The sequence below is a fragment of the Nyctereutes procyonoides genome, unplaced genomic scaffold (genome assembly GCF_905146905.1).
Source record: "Nyctereutes procyonoides isolate TBG_1078 unplaced genomic scaffold, NYPRO_anot_genome, whole genome shotgun sequence".
Taxonomy (NCBI): Eukaryota; Metazoa; Chordata; class Mammalia; order Carnivora; family Canidae; genus Nyctereutes; species Nyctereutes procyonoides.
The window spans coordinates 56,849,731-56,866,323 of record NW_026575131.1 but is presented as its reverse complement, the minus strand read 5'-3'; the positions used below and the strand labels follow the sequence as shown (position 1 = coordinate 56,866,323).

Genomic DNA, 16,593 nt, shown 5'->3' with positions numbered 1-16,593 from the left:
CGTTGCTGGGAAACATCTGCCGACGCCTGCGGCTCGACCCGGCCGACATGGCGGCGGCGGCGGCGCTGGCGGGGCTCGCGGCGGCCTTCCTCCTCCTCGCGACCCAGGTGAGGCTGCGTCGGCCCCGCCGGCCCCGCCGGCTGCGGCGCCCGGTCCCTCCGCCCCGGGCCCCGCGCCCCGCGGGAGCCCCGCCCGGCCTGGCCTGGGGGCCAGCCTCGGGTCTGCTCGCCCCCCGCGCGGTGGCCCGCGGGCCGGGAGCCGGGCCGTGACCTTGCGGGCCGGCCGCCCCCGGAGCCCTCCCCAGCCGCAGCGTCGCCCAGTTGCGCCCGGGTCTGAAGTCCGGGAGGCCCCCCGGCTCCCCAGGCCCTGCTCCGTCCCGAGGTCCCCGGCCGCCGCCGGGACGCCCCCCGCCTGGCCCCCAGCCTCAGTTTCCCCTCCCGCGCGATGTTAGCGCCCACCCGCGTGGTTGCGGTGAGCCGTCCGGCGTGGCCCCCGGTTCCCCACAGGGAGCGGCCGAGAGCCCGCGTCCCGAGTGGGGTCCAACCGCCGCCCCGTGTTCTGTCGCGCGACCTTGGGCAAGGGAGGCCCCCGCTTCGGGCGTCAGTTGCTCATCTGCAAAAGGAAGACTTCAGTGAGGACTCGGCGGTGATGCTCATGGGGTGACAGGTGCAGCGTGCTCCTCCTTGGGCACCTAGGGTCAGAGGTCTCCGGGCCAGCGGGGGGCCTGCTGCCAGCCGGCGGGCGGGTGGACATCCTCCTAAGCGCACTTTGTATTTGCAGGTCCTCCCTCCCCGGTTCCCTGGGTGATGCAGCTCAGGGAGCGGTGTCCCGTTAACCTTGAGCTTCCGGCCGCAGGCCCCCATCTCTCTCCTGTAGCCTCCGGTGGCCACTTGCGTCTCGCACACCCCCCAGTCCATGGGCGGCACAGCAGGAGGGATGTCTCTGAAAGTGTGTCAGGTCTGGTTGCATCCAGATGAGAGCCGCCCCTCGGCTTCCAGCGCGTGTGGGAGGCCTCTGTGGTTGGGCGGCTTGGGACGCTTCCCCTCCTGTTCCTAGTTTGCTGAAGGCGCTCCGCCTCCTTCTGGTCTTCCCGTTTCCCCGGAATGCCCCTGGTCATCCTTGTGGTCTCAGCTTAGTTCTTCCCTGTCCCCACCCCCCTCCGAGAGGCTCCCTGGGAGGCCCCGTCCCCCGCTGTTTGCCACGGCCCTGTGCTTCCCGGGACCCTGCTCCGTCATTTTCCTCGGCACTCCCTCGGCCAGTTGAGGGCGGGGACGTTTTGAATGAGAGCAAAGTGAGAAGTGGACGCAGGGTAACGGGAGCACCGTGGAGGGACGGACCCAGTTTGCTTGGGAAGGCGTTTCAGAAGCAGTGGCACCTAAGGGGTGTTCTGAAGGGTGAAGAGGAGTTGCCAGGTCCGGATGGCAGAGGGAGGGTGTTGCTGGTGACGAGCAGCGTGAGCGGGGGTGAAGGTGTGAAGAGCTGATGACTTATTTTGAGCAGGTGAGGAGTCCGCTCTGGCTGCCGTGTAGGGTGGTTTAATGGTTACGACCTGAGAAAGATGACACCCCAAAGGAGGCCCTTCAGGTGCATTTGAGGGAGGCTGGGATTTCCTCTTCAGCTGAAGGGGGTTGTGCAACAGTAGGCGAGGCTCCGAGGCCAAGGGTGAGGGGCAGGCCAAGCTGTGGCCTCCCCGGGCTGGGGGCCGGGCGGGGCGGTCAGGGGCAGGTGTGGAAGGCTCACGGTGCTCAGGCGTCTGGACTTTCTCCCCGGCAGGCTGAGGGTTTTGAACTTTGCCCTGTGCGTGAGCAGAGGACAGTGTCCAGGTGTGCAGTGAGAGCGCTCGTGCTGACCCTTCATGGACCAGGGCCTGCGTCTGTGTGTCTGTTTGCCCCAAGATAGGACAGATGGCTTTGTGGTGGGCGGGTGTGCTTGTTTGTGGAAGTTTGGGTCTTGGTGCCTGGGAATAGGACCAGCTTTCCACTGCGTGGGACGCTGCTTGCGGGCAGCCCTAAATTCATTTGCTACCATTTTGTGACCCTGGATGAGGAATCCCCTAAATGTACCCATTTCCCTGGTACATAAAGGCTGGAGGGGGGGCTGTTACTCAGCAGATCTGAAGTAATGTCAGCGCCCTCACCTCCTCCTTCCTCTCTTCTCCCCGTCCTGCACCTGTCCTCCCCACTCCTCCTCCACTTCTCCCCCTCTGCCCCCTGTCCCCCCCCACTTCTCCTCCACCTGCTCCCTCTACTACCTGCCTTCCCCTCCTCCACCTGTCCCTCCTCTGGCTCAACATCTCTTTCCAAACTTCCTGTGTTCTCATTTCTCCATCTTCTTAGGGAACTTAGCAAGTCTTCGAAGGATGACTGCTTCCAGCCGGAACCCATGAGCTTTTCTCAAACCCCCAGATGTGGAATGCCTTCATGGTCACCCCAGAGTGGGGTTTCTCTAGAAGTTCCTGAACCTGCTTGGTGATTGTGATGTGTCAGAAAATGGCCTGTCTGGTAATCCCAGTGATTTCTGGCTCTCCAGATGGGGATGGGCCATGCTAGACTGACGGGCATGTGCAGCCTTGGGTCCTTTTGAAGAACTTCTGGTTCCTTTAACTCCGTGGGGAGGAAACTGTATTCTGGCATTTGACATGTACACGGGCGGATTTCCTGGTGGGAAGCGGATTGTGCAGATTGTGGGGAGAGGTCCATGAGGTGGGCTCCTGTGCTTTCAAATGACCTTTTAAAAGAGAAGCAGCTTCTACCCATTCCTGTTTTACACAAATGACACTTTTTTATCCACAACCTGGACCGCACAGAACAGGGGTTAGCAAGCGTGTCTGTAAAAGGCCAGACAGCGAATATTCCTGTCTTTGTGGGCCACACGGTCTCCCTGGCAACCTTGCAGCTCTGCAGTGGTAGCTGAGACCAGCCAGAAGCCCTGCATGCAGAATGGGGCAGCTGTGTTCCAATAAATCTTTATTTAGATGCACAGGTGGGCCACATGAGGCCCGTGGGTTGAGGGATCTTACATTCTCCACATTCATCTATGGTAAGGAGGTGCCAGGGGGTTCTGAGCATGGGGTGACTCATTAGAAGGCACAGCGCTTAGGGCCAGGTTGAGGGGTGCCCTTGGGAGACAGTTTGGCAGGGAGAAAGGAAGAGAGGGCTCCTTTTTTTTTTTTTTTTAAAGATTTTATTTATTCGTGAGAGGGACAGAGAGAGAGAGAGAGAGGCACAGGCAGAGGGAGAAGCAGGCTCCATGCAGGGAGCCCGATGCGGGACTCCATCCCAGGACTCCAGGACCACACCCTGAGCGGAAGGCAGGCACTAAACCGCTGAGCCACTCGGGGATCCCCAGGAAGAGAGGGCTCCTAATCTGCCCCTGGTGGAGGAAATGACACAGGAGGCGCAGGGAGGTTGTCCAGGGCAGGTGGGGGTAGAGCGCGGCCTCAGCGAGGGGCTCTGAGACCTCGGGTCAGCCTCGGGCAGCCCCCAGCCCTGCCTTCAGAAACCTGGTTCCTGGGACCTCAGCACCCCGTAAGCACGGCTTCTCCGCGCACCCCCAGCCGTCCGCGTGGCATTCAGTGCCTCACTCGAGGCGCCAGGCTGAGGCGTCAGCTCAGCGGTGCCAGTTGGAAGCGTGGTGCTCAGGGACCCCAGAGAAGGGCAAGACGCGCACTCGGTGCCCGCTGTTAGCCTCCGGGCTGTGCGTTCGGGTGCCCTGGGGTCTCCTTGCTGTGCTTCCACCGAGGGTCTAGCCAAACGGAAGCCCGTCAGTGCCCCCGCCTGGTGCTGGGAGCCGTGAGGCGTCAGGACCCTGGGCCCCGACGGCCAGGGGTGTGCCTTGCGGTGCCGGCTGGACCCCATCACGCATCTGATGTCAGACAAGCGGCTATAGGCATTTCTCCTTGGCAGATTCTAGGGGTTCCAAGGAGTAGAATTTTCTGTCTCGGTCTGGAGGCGTTTGCAGCCTAAGGGGAGCCCGAGGTGTGTGGGCCCCCCTGGGGTGCGCTGGCCGGGCTAACGCCCTCAGCTCCTAGCACCCGGCTTCTCTCCTGAGACCCGTCCGCCCTCAGCAGGCTCCAGGAGCTGCTCAGACTTGGGGTGAGCCCGGCTGGGGGCAGAGCAACCAAGACCTGGGCCCCAGATGCTGTGTGACCTGCCATGGACGAAGTCCTCCTGAGCCTGGGAGGTGTGCGGCCCGGCCGGAGCCCAGCGTAGGGGAGGGGGCGGGAGAGGGTCACCTGCACGCCGGCCCGCCCGCAGCCAGGCAGCCGCTCCAGGGGAGGGCGCAGTGGCCCCCACGGGAGACGGGAGACGTAGGTGAGCAGGGAGTGGGGCGGCTTTGTGGGAAATGATGGTTTTTCACGTAGATTAAGCTGATGTTCAGCAGGAAGAAGGCGAGTCCGCCCCTTCCATCCCAGGCGCCGGCCCCGCACTGACCTTGAGGGGTGTCGGGGTTTCCGGGACTCTGGCTCCTGCCCCTGTGCCTTGCTTTGCGTCCACACAGAGCTTGCTGGGTCCGTGTGATGCTCCGGGCACGGCCCTTCCCCAGCCTGCTGCCCTGCGGGGCGTGGAAGGGCGACCACGACCCTGGCTGCCAGCTCCTCCTTCCTCCTCCTGGGAATCCTGGGCCCGGAAGCTGGGCGGGGGTGGGGTGGCGCGGAGATGGGCTCTGCTGGGTTGGGGTCGGGGTCGGGGTCGGGGTCGTGCGGGGAGAGCTGGCCGCACCCTGGTGGCGTCCCCAGGACTCTTCTCTGTCGCCGAGTCTCCGAGTGCCCAGCCCCAAGGCAGCTCCCCCTTCAGACTTCCTGCCACGCCCCAAGCAGGGGGTTAGCCCGGACCCAGATCCCAGTGGCCTGTGCCCTGGGCTCCGAGGCCCCCCTGGAAAGTGAGGTGTGGCACGAGGGACCTGGAGCCGGCTGGCCTCACCAGCCAGTGGCCAGTGGGTGGTTATTCCAGGAGCCTGTGGGTCAAGGGCGATCCCTGAACCTGCTGGGGTGCAGGAAGCTCGTGCCTCGTCCTGTGGCCCTGGCCTCTGGCCACCACCCAGGGCCTGGGGATGGATCTGCTGGCTCACCGTGTCCCCATCTGCTGGCTCACTGTGTCCCCATCGGGACAGAGCCACAGGGTTTTCATTCTGCCCGTCCCGTCGATCCCGGGAGGGCCCAGTGGGGAGGTGCTGTCCTGCCATGGGAGCTGCAGGGAGGGGACCTGGCAGGACCACAGTCAGCACCCGTCTCCCTGGGAAGCTCGGCCCTGCGCTTGCTGCCCTGCCTGTTTTCTCCACCAGAAGATGTGTATGGTGGTGTCCCTTCTGTCCTGTAGGAGGAGGGAAACCAGCCCAACCCCTGGGCGGGGTGGGGTGTCCTTGTTAGCCTCGGACCCTGCTGCCCCTGGGGCGTCCAGCCCCGTGCCCAGCTCTCCAACTGCTGCCTTGTCGCTCCAGGTGGCCTGTGAGTACGGCATGGTGCACGTGGTCTCCGAGACAGGGGGCCCCAGAGGCAAAGACTACTGCATCCTCTACAACCCGCAGTGGGCCCACCTGCCACACGACCTCGGCAAAGCGGTGAGTGCCCGCTGGGGCCCTTCCCTGTGGGGGTCGGCGGGCCTGGAGGGGCTCTGGGGTGCGGCCTCCACACTTGGGGTCGGCTCTGTCCTGCTGACTGACTGCCCCCTCTGCTCCCCAGCCTGGTCTCTGGAGGGGCTCTAGAAGTCTCATCCTGCAGGGACCCCCCTGGAGGACAGAGCAAGGGCCTCAGCTGGGAAGTCATTGGGGTGGGGGGGGGCTTCTGGTCCTCCTAACCTCTCTGGGCCTTGGCTTCCTTGGTCAGAATCAAAAGATGTCCAGGTGTTGTTGAGCGGCTCCCGCCAGGGGTCACTGGCCAAGCCCCCCGTGCTGGGCTGGGGCTGACTGGCTGAGGGGTCCTACAGGGATGAGGGGTGGGGCTGGGCCGGCGGGTGATTGTCCCCCTGCGGTCACCACTCCCACCTGCCATGGAGGCTGGGAGGGTTGCCAACGGACTCCCCCTCCCTGCCCCCCGTTAGCCTTGCACTTGGGTGTGTGCACAGGCTCGTGCAGATGTGTGTGTAGGCGACCCCCCATAGACTCTTCTAGATCAGCTGGTGTAAGCGCCACCTTCTCCAGTCTCTCCTACAGCTGCGGGACTGGACGGCCTCTGTGCTCTGCTCACCGCCCGACCTCCCCACCAAAGGCTTCAGCAACCAGATCCCGCTGGTGGCGCGGGGAAACTGCACCTTCTATGAGAAAGTGCGGCTGGCACAGGGCGGCGGGGCGCGCGGGCTGCTCATCGTCAGCAAGGAGACACTGGTATGGCCTCGTGGCCGTGCACTCAGGCCTCTCGGGGGGGGGCGCGTATCCCAGAGTGGTCCTGGGGGCTCTGGGGATGCTGGATCCCGTCCTCGTCCTCCTCCGGGGCCTCGGGGCGGAGCTCTGGGGGGTGACTCCTGAGGAGCAGGTGGCTGCCCAGGGTGGGCTGGCTCCTAAGCGACTTGTCCCCAGGTCTGCAAGTGAAGAGAGCTTTTCCTCCCTCAGCAGAGGGACAGACAGACACACACAGCCCCTTGGCGCCCTCCAAGAGGACTGGCTCTGCAGGCCGTGCGGTCGGAGTGGGCCTTGGTGAGCCATGACGTCCCTCCTGCATTCCTCGGCCCCCAGGTCCCCCCAGGAGGCAACAAGACACAGTATGAGGAGATTGGCATTCCCGTGGCCCTGCTCAGCTACAAAGACATGCTGGACATCTTCAAGGTGGGGTCTGCTGCCTCCTCCGGCCTGCAGCTGGTCCGGGGCCGTGAGTCCGGGGTGGGCAGGGGATCCAGGAGCAAGGCCGCCCACTGGGGGCTGGCAGGTGTTTGGTTCTTGCCACCACCAGTCACCAGCCTGCAACAGGGCAGGCGGTGCCACCGAGCGGCGGGGACGGAGAACCGGCCCCAGAGGTCAGAGCGCCCAGGCTCCCGGCCAGGCTGGCTGGCCCTGCTTGCGCCCAGCCCTGTCTGACCAGACGCCTGTGTTCACCCACGGTTTGGGGAGCCAGTTCAGGGGCAGGCAGCTTCGAGACACGAGCAGAAGGGGAATATTCAGTGTTTGTGGAAGCGTCTACACGTTTCCATCCTGACTGCAGCCTTCACAGCTCTCCCTAGAGAACCACTGTGGGCCCACTAGATGCTTCCCAGGCCACCTGCACGCTCCCACAGGCACAGACGCGTGTCCAGGTTTAGGGCTGGGTCCCCCACACGCAGGGTCCCCTCCGCCTGACCTCGTGGGAAGCTAGATCCACCAGAGTTGGTTTCTTTGGGGTGGGAGTGGCGGGTGAAGGCATGGGGCTCGGAGGCCCCCCGGACAGGCTCTCTGTGGGCCCCGCTCCATGTGTGGGCCGGCCTCGGCTCTCTGGGGTGACGGGGGGCAGGGGATGGTGGCCCCAACCCTGAGCTGTGGTGCATTCTCTGACACAGAATTTTGGCCGAGCAGTGAGGGCAGCGCTGTACGCCCCCAACGAGCCCATGCTGGACTACAACATGGTCATCATCTTCGTCATGGCCGTTGGCACCGTCGCGCTCGGGGGCTACTGGGCCGGGAGCCGGGATGTGAAGAAGTGAGTGCCCAGCACAGGGGGGTCCACGGGTGGTCCCAGTGCTGGATGAGGGGCGCTCCGGTCGCTGTGCATCAGAGCGGCTGTCCCAGCTTGGCTCTCGGGGCTGGGAGTGTTCCCGGCCCCTCAGCACCCGCTCTCGTGAGGTCCCTGGGGCCGGGGCAGGCTCTGGTTGAGGGCACAGCTGGAACATGCAGTGGGTGTGGAGGGGGTGCCCCTCGGCCCTGCCTCTCCGTCCCCGGGCCCTGGGCGCGTGGGTGCTGCGCCGGCCAGGAGGGTGTTCCCTGGACTCGTCTGTGCCTCCCCAGGAGGTACATGAAACACAAGCGGGACGATGGGCCCGAGAAGCAGGAGGATGAGGCGGTGGACGTGACCCCCGTCATGATCTGTGTCTTCGTGGTCATGTGCTGCTCCATGCTGGTGTTGCTCTACTACTTCTACGACCAACTCGGTGCGTCCCCTGGCTCACCCTGGGGAAACTGAGGCCCAGGTCCCCAGTCCACCGTAGTAGGGGAGCCTAGCGGACTGTGGGCGGGAAGCCCTTCCTCAGGGTGGGACAGGGGACCCCAGGCGGCCCCCTCCTCAGTGCCTGCCCTCCCCACAGTCTATGTGATCATCGGGATCTTCTGTCTGTCGTCGTCCACGGGCCTCTATAGCTGCCTGGCACCGTTGGTCCAGAGGCTGCCTTTCGGCAGGTGCAGGTAAGCCCCCCTGCCCGGCCCCTGCCCGGCCCCACACCCACGGCTCTGCTCACTCACACCCCACCCCGCTGCCTTTCCTTGGCCCGCCCCCGCTGGTTTCCGGCCTCCGGCCCCTAAAGCTCTAAGTGCTGCTTCCACGGGGCCACACACCCCCGTCCTACGGCCAGTCAGGCTGGGCTCCTGGCCTGGGGGGCAGGGCGAGCGGGGAAGTGGCTGTGGTTCCCTGGCCTCCGTCTCCCCACGTCCTGTTCGGCCCAGGCCCCATGGGGACGGCCTGGATGCCTGTCGGTCCTGGGTGGGGGTGCAGGGCGGGATCACGTGGCCGCACGCACTGGTGGTCCAGGCCGGGGCTGGGGGTGGCTCACCTGCCAGACGCCCGGTCTGGTTCTCACGGGCTGGTGGCCAATGCCGAAAGTCAGACGGGTGCCCGTGGGGTGAGCTGCCGCCCCGGGGTCCGCGGCAGGGGCCGCCACCCAGCAGCGCCCACCCCCGCTCCATTCTGCTCTGCCCTTGGGGGTCCCTTCTGGAAACACCGTAAAGGGGAGGAGGGAGGAGTGTTAACAGGGAAGGGGCAGTGGAGGGAGGGGCAGGGCGGGGTGGCCCTTCCTCAGCAGAGCCCGGGTGTGGGGGCAGGGGCTGCGATGACGCCCCTGACGGCCCCCCCAGGGTCCCCGACAACAGCCTGCCCTACTTCCACAAGCGCCCTCGGGTCAGCATGCTGCTGCTCGCACTGCTCTGCCTGGCCGTCAGCGTGGTGTGGGGAATCTTCCGGAACGAGGACCAGTGAGTGCCACCCCCTCCGCGGGCTGTCCTCAGACGCTCCCTGTCCCCATCCAGGCTGGGAGCGAGGGCCGTGTGGGGCCACCCGCATCCCGTGTCACTGGGTTTGTCCCGCTGCCACGTGAGCGGCGGTGATGGGCGTCTGGGTCTGGGATGCCGCAGACTCTCCCGGCCCAGGGTACCCCGAGCGGGGCCCTCCGGGGCGCCTGGGTGGGGGCTGCCGCCCCGCTGCCCCCGCCGTGGCGCCCAGGGCGCCGGGTGGTGCCGGGAGGCCGCCGCGCCGCTGCCCGCCCCTCACGCCATCTGGCGCTCCCTCTGAGCCTTTTCAGAGGCAGTTAACCGTTCTTGGCTGCGCTGCCGTTTGGAGCCGCGACAGATTTAATTGGCAGAAGGAAAACGTGAAAATATTTTGAGTCCTTTGTACACAAAGAGAACTCGAGCTCTCACAGCTAGATTCCAGCCAGGAGACTTGCTCCGGTCTGTAAACTCAGAGCGGGCCGCGTTCCCACCGCGTCCGGGCGCCCACTGGCGCTGCGAATCTTCTCTTTGTTCTTCACGGCCGCCCCAGCTGGGAGGGGTTTTCGTCCCGGTTTGATGAGTGACCCGGGGCAGGCGGGGGCGGCGGGGGCAAGCCTGCCGGATGCCTGTGGCCCCGCGGTGGTGGCTCCCTGGTGGTCCTGGGGTCACGCATTTGCCTCTGCGTCCCCTCTGCGTTCCAGGGGCCCAGAGGTTGGATGTGGAATCTGGCTGGGCGAGAGTTTTGCTTTTGTAAATTGTCTAAAAAATATTTTTGAAGAGAAATTTGAGTCCAGCAGCTACATGATGCCCCCGTGCCGCCCTGTGATGTGGGTGCAAGAGCTGCCCGGGTGTCGGATTGGGGTTGGGGGTCGCTGCAGCCCTGCTCCTGCCACTTGCTGCCCCCCTGTGCCCAGCGCCGTGAGGGGCCCGGCCCGGGCAGCTCGGGCAACTCAGCAGCTGAGGTGGCCGAGGAAGGAGCGGCCGGCGGGTCGTGGCTCTTGGCGGAGTCCCTGCCCGGCGGGTGACCGCTGCTCTGCCTTCCAGGTGGGCCTGGGTCCTTCAGGACGCGCTGGGTGTTGCCTTCTGTCTCTACATGTTGAAAACCATCCGTCTCCCCACTTTCAAGGTGAGGGTCCCGAGGACGTGGGCCCACTGGCTGGGGTGGGGGGGGTTGCACAGATGGGACCGTGCCGTGGGCGGACGGCGTCCCTGGGCGTCCCTGGGCAGTGTGGTCTGTGTGTCTCTGTCCCTCCTGTTGCCTCTCACATGGCAGCCCTGCCAGTGACCACCAGGCTGTGAGGATGCCCGGCACCCTGGCCCTGGGGGCGCTGCAGGCCAGGGCTCCTCCCGGGGCTGGCCTCTGTGCCGCAGTTAACTTGCTGCGGGGTGTGGGCAGCCGGCCGAGGCCACTGGACAGGACTGAGAAGTACGCGGGAAGACGTGATGGGCTCATCACCCCACACCCACAGCGACAGGGCGCACAGTGTGTGTCGCTGAGCCCCGTGCCTCCCAGCGTCCCCGTCCCAGGAACCTAGCAGCCTGGCCTGGAGCAGCTTCCAGGGCTCGTCTCCTGTGGTCCCAGGGGCGGGACTGCATTTGCTCAGTTTCCCCGCCTGGCTCTGTCCCAGTGGGCCCACCTGAGCCCTGGGGGGGCGTGCAGGGTGGGACACGTCCTGGGGGTCAGTGTGCCCGGGACTCTCTGGCCCGCTGCCTGGCCCATCAGGATGTCGTCCGCCCCCCTAGGCCTGCACGCTGCTGCTGCTGGTGCTCTTTGTCTACGACGTCTTCTTTGTGTTCATCACGCCCTTCCTGACCAAGGTGGGCGCCCCTGCCCGTGCCCCGCTGCTGCACCCCCTGCTCCTGTGCCCCCTCCCTGACTCGGCCTCCCCTTTGTTAGAGCGGGAACAGTATCATGGTGGAGGTGGCGACCGGGCCCTCGGACTCGGCCACCCACGAGAAGGTAGGGAGTGGGCCCATGGCCCAGGCGCTGCCCCGAGGTGAGTGGTGGGCTTGGCCGGGTCCCCGAGACGGCTGCCTCCCTGCCCCCCCAGCTCCCCATGGTCCTGAAGGTGCCCAGACTCAACGCCTCGCCACTGGCCCTGTGTGACCGGCCCTTCTCCCTGCTGGGCTTTGGGGACATCCTGGTGCCAGGTACTGGGGGGGGGGGGCCACGCTGGGGTGGGGGGGTCCTTGGGAGCAGGGGAGCTGGGCAGCCCCTCGGGCTCCCGTGTTGCTGTGGTTGCACCTGCGGTGGACCCCTCCTCCGAGCCCTGAGCCGCCTCCGCGGGGCCCTCCTGAAGCAGCAGCTGCTGTTGCCGGTGGTGTCACGGGCTCGGGCCTGGCATCCGGCCCACGGCCTTTCTCCTGCAGGGCTGCTCGTGGCGTACTGCCACAGGTTCGACATCCAGGTGCAGTCGTCCAGGGTCTACTTCGTGGCCTGCACTGTGGGTAAGCGCCCTTGAGGCCGGCCCCAGGCGTGGGCTCACATCGCGTCCTTCCTTGCGCCTCCCCATGACTCTCCTTCCACATCTTTCCGTTTTTGTCCGTCTCCTGTTTATTACCTTGACGGCCAAAGCCATTTACGCAGAAGTGACCCTTCCCCTGGAGCCCTGGTTGCTCCTAACGTTTCCCAAACCGCTTGGCTTGCCTGCCTCTGGTCAGCGCCTCGGGAGGGGCTTGTCAGTGCGCACGCAGGGCCCCCTCCCTTTCCCAGGCCAGAGGCGCTGTGACTCCTCATCTGCCCCCGGGAGGGGGGATGTGCACAGGCCCCACAGCCAGCCCAGCGGACAGGAGGCCCCAGGGCCACCCAGCTGACCATCAGGCTGTCGCCGTCTGTCCCCCACTCGCCATCCCTGAACCTCCTCCTGGTGCAGTTGTGGGGGTTTTGTGTGCGAGAACCGGCCGTTGAGATCGTTTCTGTGGTCCTCGACCTTGAAACTGCCGACCTTTTATAGGCAGCCAGTCTTTATCCCTCTGTAGTTTGCTTCTGTCGAGCCGCTTCTTTTGGACGCGGGGTAAGTGATGACTAGAGATTTCTCCGCACGGTCCTTCCGCTGGGGCACCCGAGGTGAGGGTCGGACAGGAGCCACGGGCGGAAGCAGGCGCTGGAGACCAGCTCGTAGCTGCTTCCCGAGGTGTTTGCAGGTTGCGGTTGCAGGACCAGGACGAGGAGCGGCTGCGTCCTGCCCACGGGGTGGCACCTGCCGACGCCGGGCTGTGTGTGCGTCAGCACTCGTGCCGCCCAGGGAGCAGGCCGCGGACCCCTCAGCCCGCAGAGCCTCTCCAGCTGTTTCACGAGAGCAGGAACATCCTTCTGAACGATCACAGTTCTCTTATTGATCAGATTTTTCTGATTTTGCTCACGTGTTGCTCTTACTTAGAATCACCTTTCTAACGAGCTGCCTCTGTGGGCCCAGACCCCGGGTGCACCTGCCACCTGGCCCCTCCCCTTGGCTGCCCTGTTGCTCCTGCCCGATGCCTGGTGGGCGCTCTTGCCCTCCCTCCTGCCTGACCACCCCAGTGGGGCGGGTGGAGCGTGCGTCCTGGAAAAAGCCAGCGGGTCTGTGTGTGTGTGCGGAGGCACCGACTCCCCTGCCCGCCCCAAGTGCTCCTCGGTGACACTGCCTCCCCGACTTTGTGCCCTTGCGTTGCTGTCCACCGGCATTCCTGTGACGGGCAGGTGTGGGGCTGCCGGTGTGGGGCTGCGGGGCCGCCGCCAAGGTAACACCATGCCTGTTTCTCTCTAGCTTACGGCATCGGCCTCCTGGTGACGTTCATGGCGTTGGCCCTGATGCAGCGCGGCCAGCCTGCCCTCCTCTACCTGGTGCCCTGCACACTGATCACAAGCTGCGCCCTGGCGCTCTGGCGCAGGGAGCTGGGCATGTTCTGGACGGGCAGCGGCTTTGCGGTGAATACCAGTTTGCTATGACTGTCTGCGAGCAGTAGTAACCTAATATGCCCTAACTAGAATTAAAGTTGAGTAAAACCTCGTAGCTTCACCACTAAGCCCCACAGCCTGTGTCCCGTGGTCAGCGTTCCCCGTTCCCAGAAGGTCTTGCTTTGGTGTCGTGTCCATGTGGCCTGGACGGCTCAGAGCCGTATAGCGGAGGGGACGTGCTTGTGGCCGTCCCTCGGGCGAGGCTCGAGGACGGTGCTAGCAGCCCTTTCTAAGGGAGCCAGCCCCAAGGGGCAGTAGCACCGTCTGATTGGACGTTGGCTTCTGGCCGTTTCCGCCATCGGGAATGCCTTGCCGAGCCTGGGGGGTGGAGCCGTCCTCGGGCCCGGGTGGAGGAGGGCAGGGAGGCCTGAGAGCGGGCGTGTGCCCGCAGAGCAGCTCTGCTCAGCACGCTGCCCGCACGGGCGGCTCCCGGCTCTGTGGCTGCTACTGGTGTTGCGACAGGAGAGGAGGGCGAGGAGGCCCCCCTTAATGTAGCATAGAGCACTCGAAGTGAAGGGACAGCACTGGCCTGCGGTGCAGGGGTGCGGCTGCCTCCCTCTGCCCCAGTGAACCCAGGAGCTCGAAGGGCCCTCGGCATCTCCGAGCGTGACCCGCGGCCCCCAGGGCAGTGCCTATTGAGCGTGGCGTGACTGTGTCAAGTTTGATGGAAGTTGAGACGCGTGTCCTCTGCGTCCGGGCGATGCTCAACAGCGTGGGGCTCCAGGTCACCCCGAATAATTAACCAGATGACGTGACCCGATCACGGGGCCTTGCGCCCTCCCCCTGGGCCCTCGGGGAAGCTTCACCGCCCACCGCCCTCACAGGGTCTCAGTCCCGAGCAACGTTGGCCTCGCCGTGGAGCAGGTGGCTTGGTTCTGGGAGGTTCAGGAGGTGGGGCCCAGCCGGAGATGTTGGCGTCGGGGTTTCTGCCCGGGTAGCTGTCCCGTGGCCCGTCTGCTGCTGGGACCCCAGGGACGGTGACCCCTCCCCTGCCCCAGGCTGTCCCCCCGAGGCTCCCTGGCCCCGTCCCACACCTGACTGGGGCGTCTTCTCTTACAGAAGGATCTACCTCAGTCTCCTTGGGCTCCGTCTTCAGCCGACAGCCCGCAACCTCGGAAGGACTCAGACACCGGCCTCTCCCAGCCGCCTCCAGGTGAAGAACTGGCCAAATGCCCCCTGCCCCACGGGCAGCCCCCGGAGTTGTCTGTGCCCGAGGAGACCGGGGCCGGAGCATCCCCCCAGGAGCCTGTGAGCCCAGAGGGCCACGCCCCTGAGCCCACGAGCGTGGTAGGCACCTCGGCCTAGGAGATGGCGCAGACTCGAGGGCCTCGCTGCTGCCCCTCTGCACCGAGAGACCCTGACACAGGACCTGCCCGGCCCCCCAACTTGGTGCTCCGGTCTGGCCGACGCCCCCGCTCTTCCTCCTTGAGCCGAGCCCAGCTGCACCCCGGACCCTCTCCAGCCCTGCTCCCAGCTCGCGTGGCTGCCGCGAGTCCCCTCGTGCCCCCACCCCAGCCGACGAGGTCACCGTCATGCGAGTGCCCAGCTCCATGGTCTTGCCATCGACTCAGTTTCCTCGGAAAGGGCAAGAAGCTCCACCTACGACCGCCCACGGCTGCAGATCCGCCCACATTTGGTGCTTCTCACGCTGCCGCTTCCCTCAGGTTCTCGCCGGCGCTGTGCCTGGGCCGGAGGGCAGGGTCTGCCTCCCTGAGGTTGCGGCCTTCCCACGGACGCTGGCCAGCAGAGCCTCTGCAGTCCGGGTGGTCTGCACCCCCACGTCCGCACTCAGGCCACGCTCAGGCTGCAGGCCGGCTGGCCGGGGTCAGACCTGCGTTTGGCTCAGCAGGGGCCGCAGGCAGCGCCCGCCCCAGCGGGACGCACAGTGGGCCCCCCGCCTCTTCCATCAGCCCGGACCTGCGCTCCAGCTTCTCCGCCTGCTAATTAACGGCCACAACTTGTTGAACTCGGGGTAGTGTTGCCTCTTGGGTGTGAGTCTCTGGGACCACCCTGGTTGGGGCAGCTGGGCGCCAGGCCGCACCCTGCACAGCGGCTGTGGCTTTTCTGTGGTCTCCATTTTATATTTCAGCTTAGAGGGACTCGGGGGGGAGCCCACCCTTCTTCTCATGGCATCTGCACGTCTCCACCCCACCCCAGCCCGGCCTCTGGGAACAACACCGGCCAGGCGAGCGCACTTACTATTTAAACCCTGGGAGCTTCTGGAATGTGGAGAATATTCTGGAACTGGCATTTTGTCTTCTACCTCACTGACAGGGTTCTCCGAACGTCACGATGGAAATGCTGCAGTAGGACTGGCCTCGGGTCAGTGGCCCCCATGCCGTGGCACTCGCCTGTCCACGCAGCCTCCAGACTTGAGCTCGGAAAGACGTTTCCACTGACGTGAAATGAAGGCACAGACACCACCACCACCACCCCTCCCCCCGCCATGCGGTCCCAGCTCTGTCCCCGTCTGTCTGCTCTCAGTTGTAGACAGCAGGCTCGGGGTCAGCCATGATCCATTCCAAAAAATACCAGCGCCAGACAGACTCACACACAGTCTTTGTCAGCCATGCTGCTCTACGGAGAAATGATGTTGATTTAAAAAAAAAAAAAGTCTTCCACCTGTTTTATGTGTGTCCTTTAAAAAAACAGGTGACCTGGGTTCTGGAAGACCAACTGGACCTGCCGGCCCCCCTGAGAGCCCCCAACTCGGAGGCCAGGCCGGGACACAGGGTCTCAGCGGACCCGTTCCCACATCGACCCGCGTGTTCCTCTAAGCCATTTTGTACGACAGCGTAGAGCCAGGATTCTCCGTTTTCCGTGTTTGACAAACATCAAGGGATTCGAAGGCGGATGTTCGCTCCTGAAGTTTCCATTTGCAGTCTTTGCCTCGCTTCTGTTTGAATCTTACAATTAAACACAGCTTTTGATAGTTGCCGCTCAGCCCTCGTCTTTTCTGCGGCGGGGCAGGTGCCCCAAGGTGTGGGAGCCAGTCTACGCCGCCTGCCGCAGCGCTCAGCTTGGCTGTGATGAGGCCAGCGGCCGTGCGGGGCCGGGGCCTGGCGGGAGCTGTCTGCCCCCGTGTCTCCGGTTCCGCTAGCTCCTGCGTGATTATCTGAGATGCGCGGTGGGGAGTCGCCTGTTGCGGGCCCGCGGATGTCATGTGAAAAGCCGGCTGGCCGGTGTCCAGGGTCTTCCAGGCCACCCGGTCACTGCCACAACTCGTCGGCCCTACTGCTGTAGCCCAGATGTCACAGCGAATGGCAAATGGGCGTGGCCACGGCCAACACTGCCGGCCGCGGGGATGTTGGGTTCCGTGTGGTTTTCACAGGTTGTGAAGTAGCTTCCTCTTATTCTTCAAGGGGTCAAAAAGGTGAAGCTTTGTCTTAGCGAGGGGCTGCAGAGGTCGGCAGCCCCCCGGCCCCTGGCCCTGCCGCCCATGGTGTCGGGTGGCGGCCACCAACCTCTCGTCCACGGGAGAGAAGGCCAGGTTCCAAGGCCACTCCCACCTGGCTGCGTGGGGCCGGCCGACACTCAGAGACGTAGTGACTCCTCCC

General features: G+C 65.0%; 1 protein-coding gene across 3 annotated transcripts; it reads left to right on the top strand.

The window, feature by feature from the left end:
- Positions 1-2: 2 nt before the first annotated feature.
- On the top strand, positions 3-15,971 carry SPPL2B (signal peptide peptidase like 2B). 3 transcript variants are annotated; one of them, XM_055343620.1, is made up of 15 exons: positions 3-107; positions 5,440-5,559; positions 6,139-6,321; positions 6,670-6,759; positions 7,464-7,603; positions 7,909-8,051; positions 8,205-8,301; positions 8,968-9,084; positions 10,144-10,225; positions 10,843-10,917; positions 10,997-11,059; positions 11,151-11,250; positions 11,470-11,547; positions 12,846-13,006; positions 14,096-15,971. In XM_055343620.1, exons 1-15 carry the CDS (start codon positions 48-50, stop codon positions 14,339-14,341), a joined length of 1,755 nt encoding a protein of 584 aa, XP_055199595.1. In that variant the 5' UTR covers positions 3-47; the 3' UTR covers positions 14,342-15,971. The 3 variants fall into 3 exon arrangements, with proteins under 3 accessions (XP_055199595.1, XP_055199597.1, XP_055199596.1); XM_055343622.1 differs by having other exon boundaries at positions 12,846-13,073; positions 14,096-14,198; XM_055343621.1 differs by lacking the exon at positions 3-107 and adding an exon at positions 4,162-4,182.
- The last annotated feature ends 622 nt before the right edge of the window (positions 15,972-16,593 follow it).

What these genes read in the sequence shown, in the direction of transcription:
- SPPL2B (XM_055343620.1), top strand. Translation starts at nt 48, where the DNA reads ATGGCGGCGGCGGCGGCGCTGGCGGGGCTCGCGGCGGCCTTCCTCCTC. An exon ending in CTACTTCTACGACCAACTCG is followed by an intron (nt 8,052 to 8,204) that starts GTGCGTCCCCTG and finishes CCCTCCCCACAG; the next exon opens with TCTATGTGATCATCGGGATC. An exon ending in TCCGTCTCCCCACTTTCAAG is followed by an intron (nt 10,226 to 10,842) that starts GTGAGGGTCCCG and finishes CCGCCCCCCTAG; the next exon opens with GCCTGCACGCTGCTGCTGCT.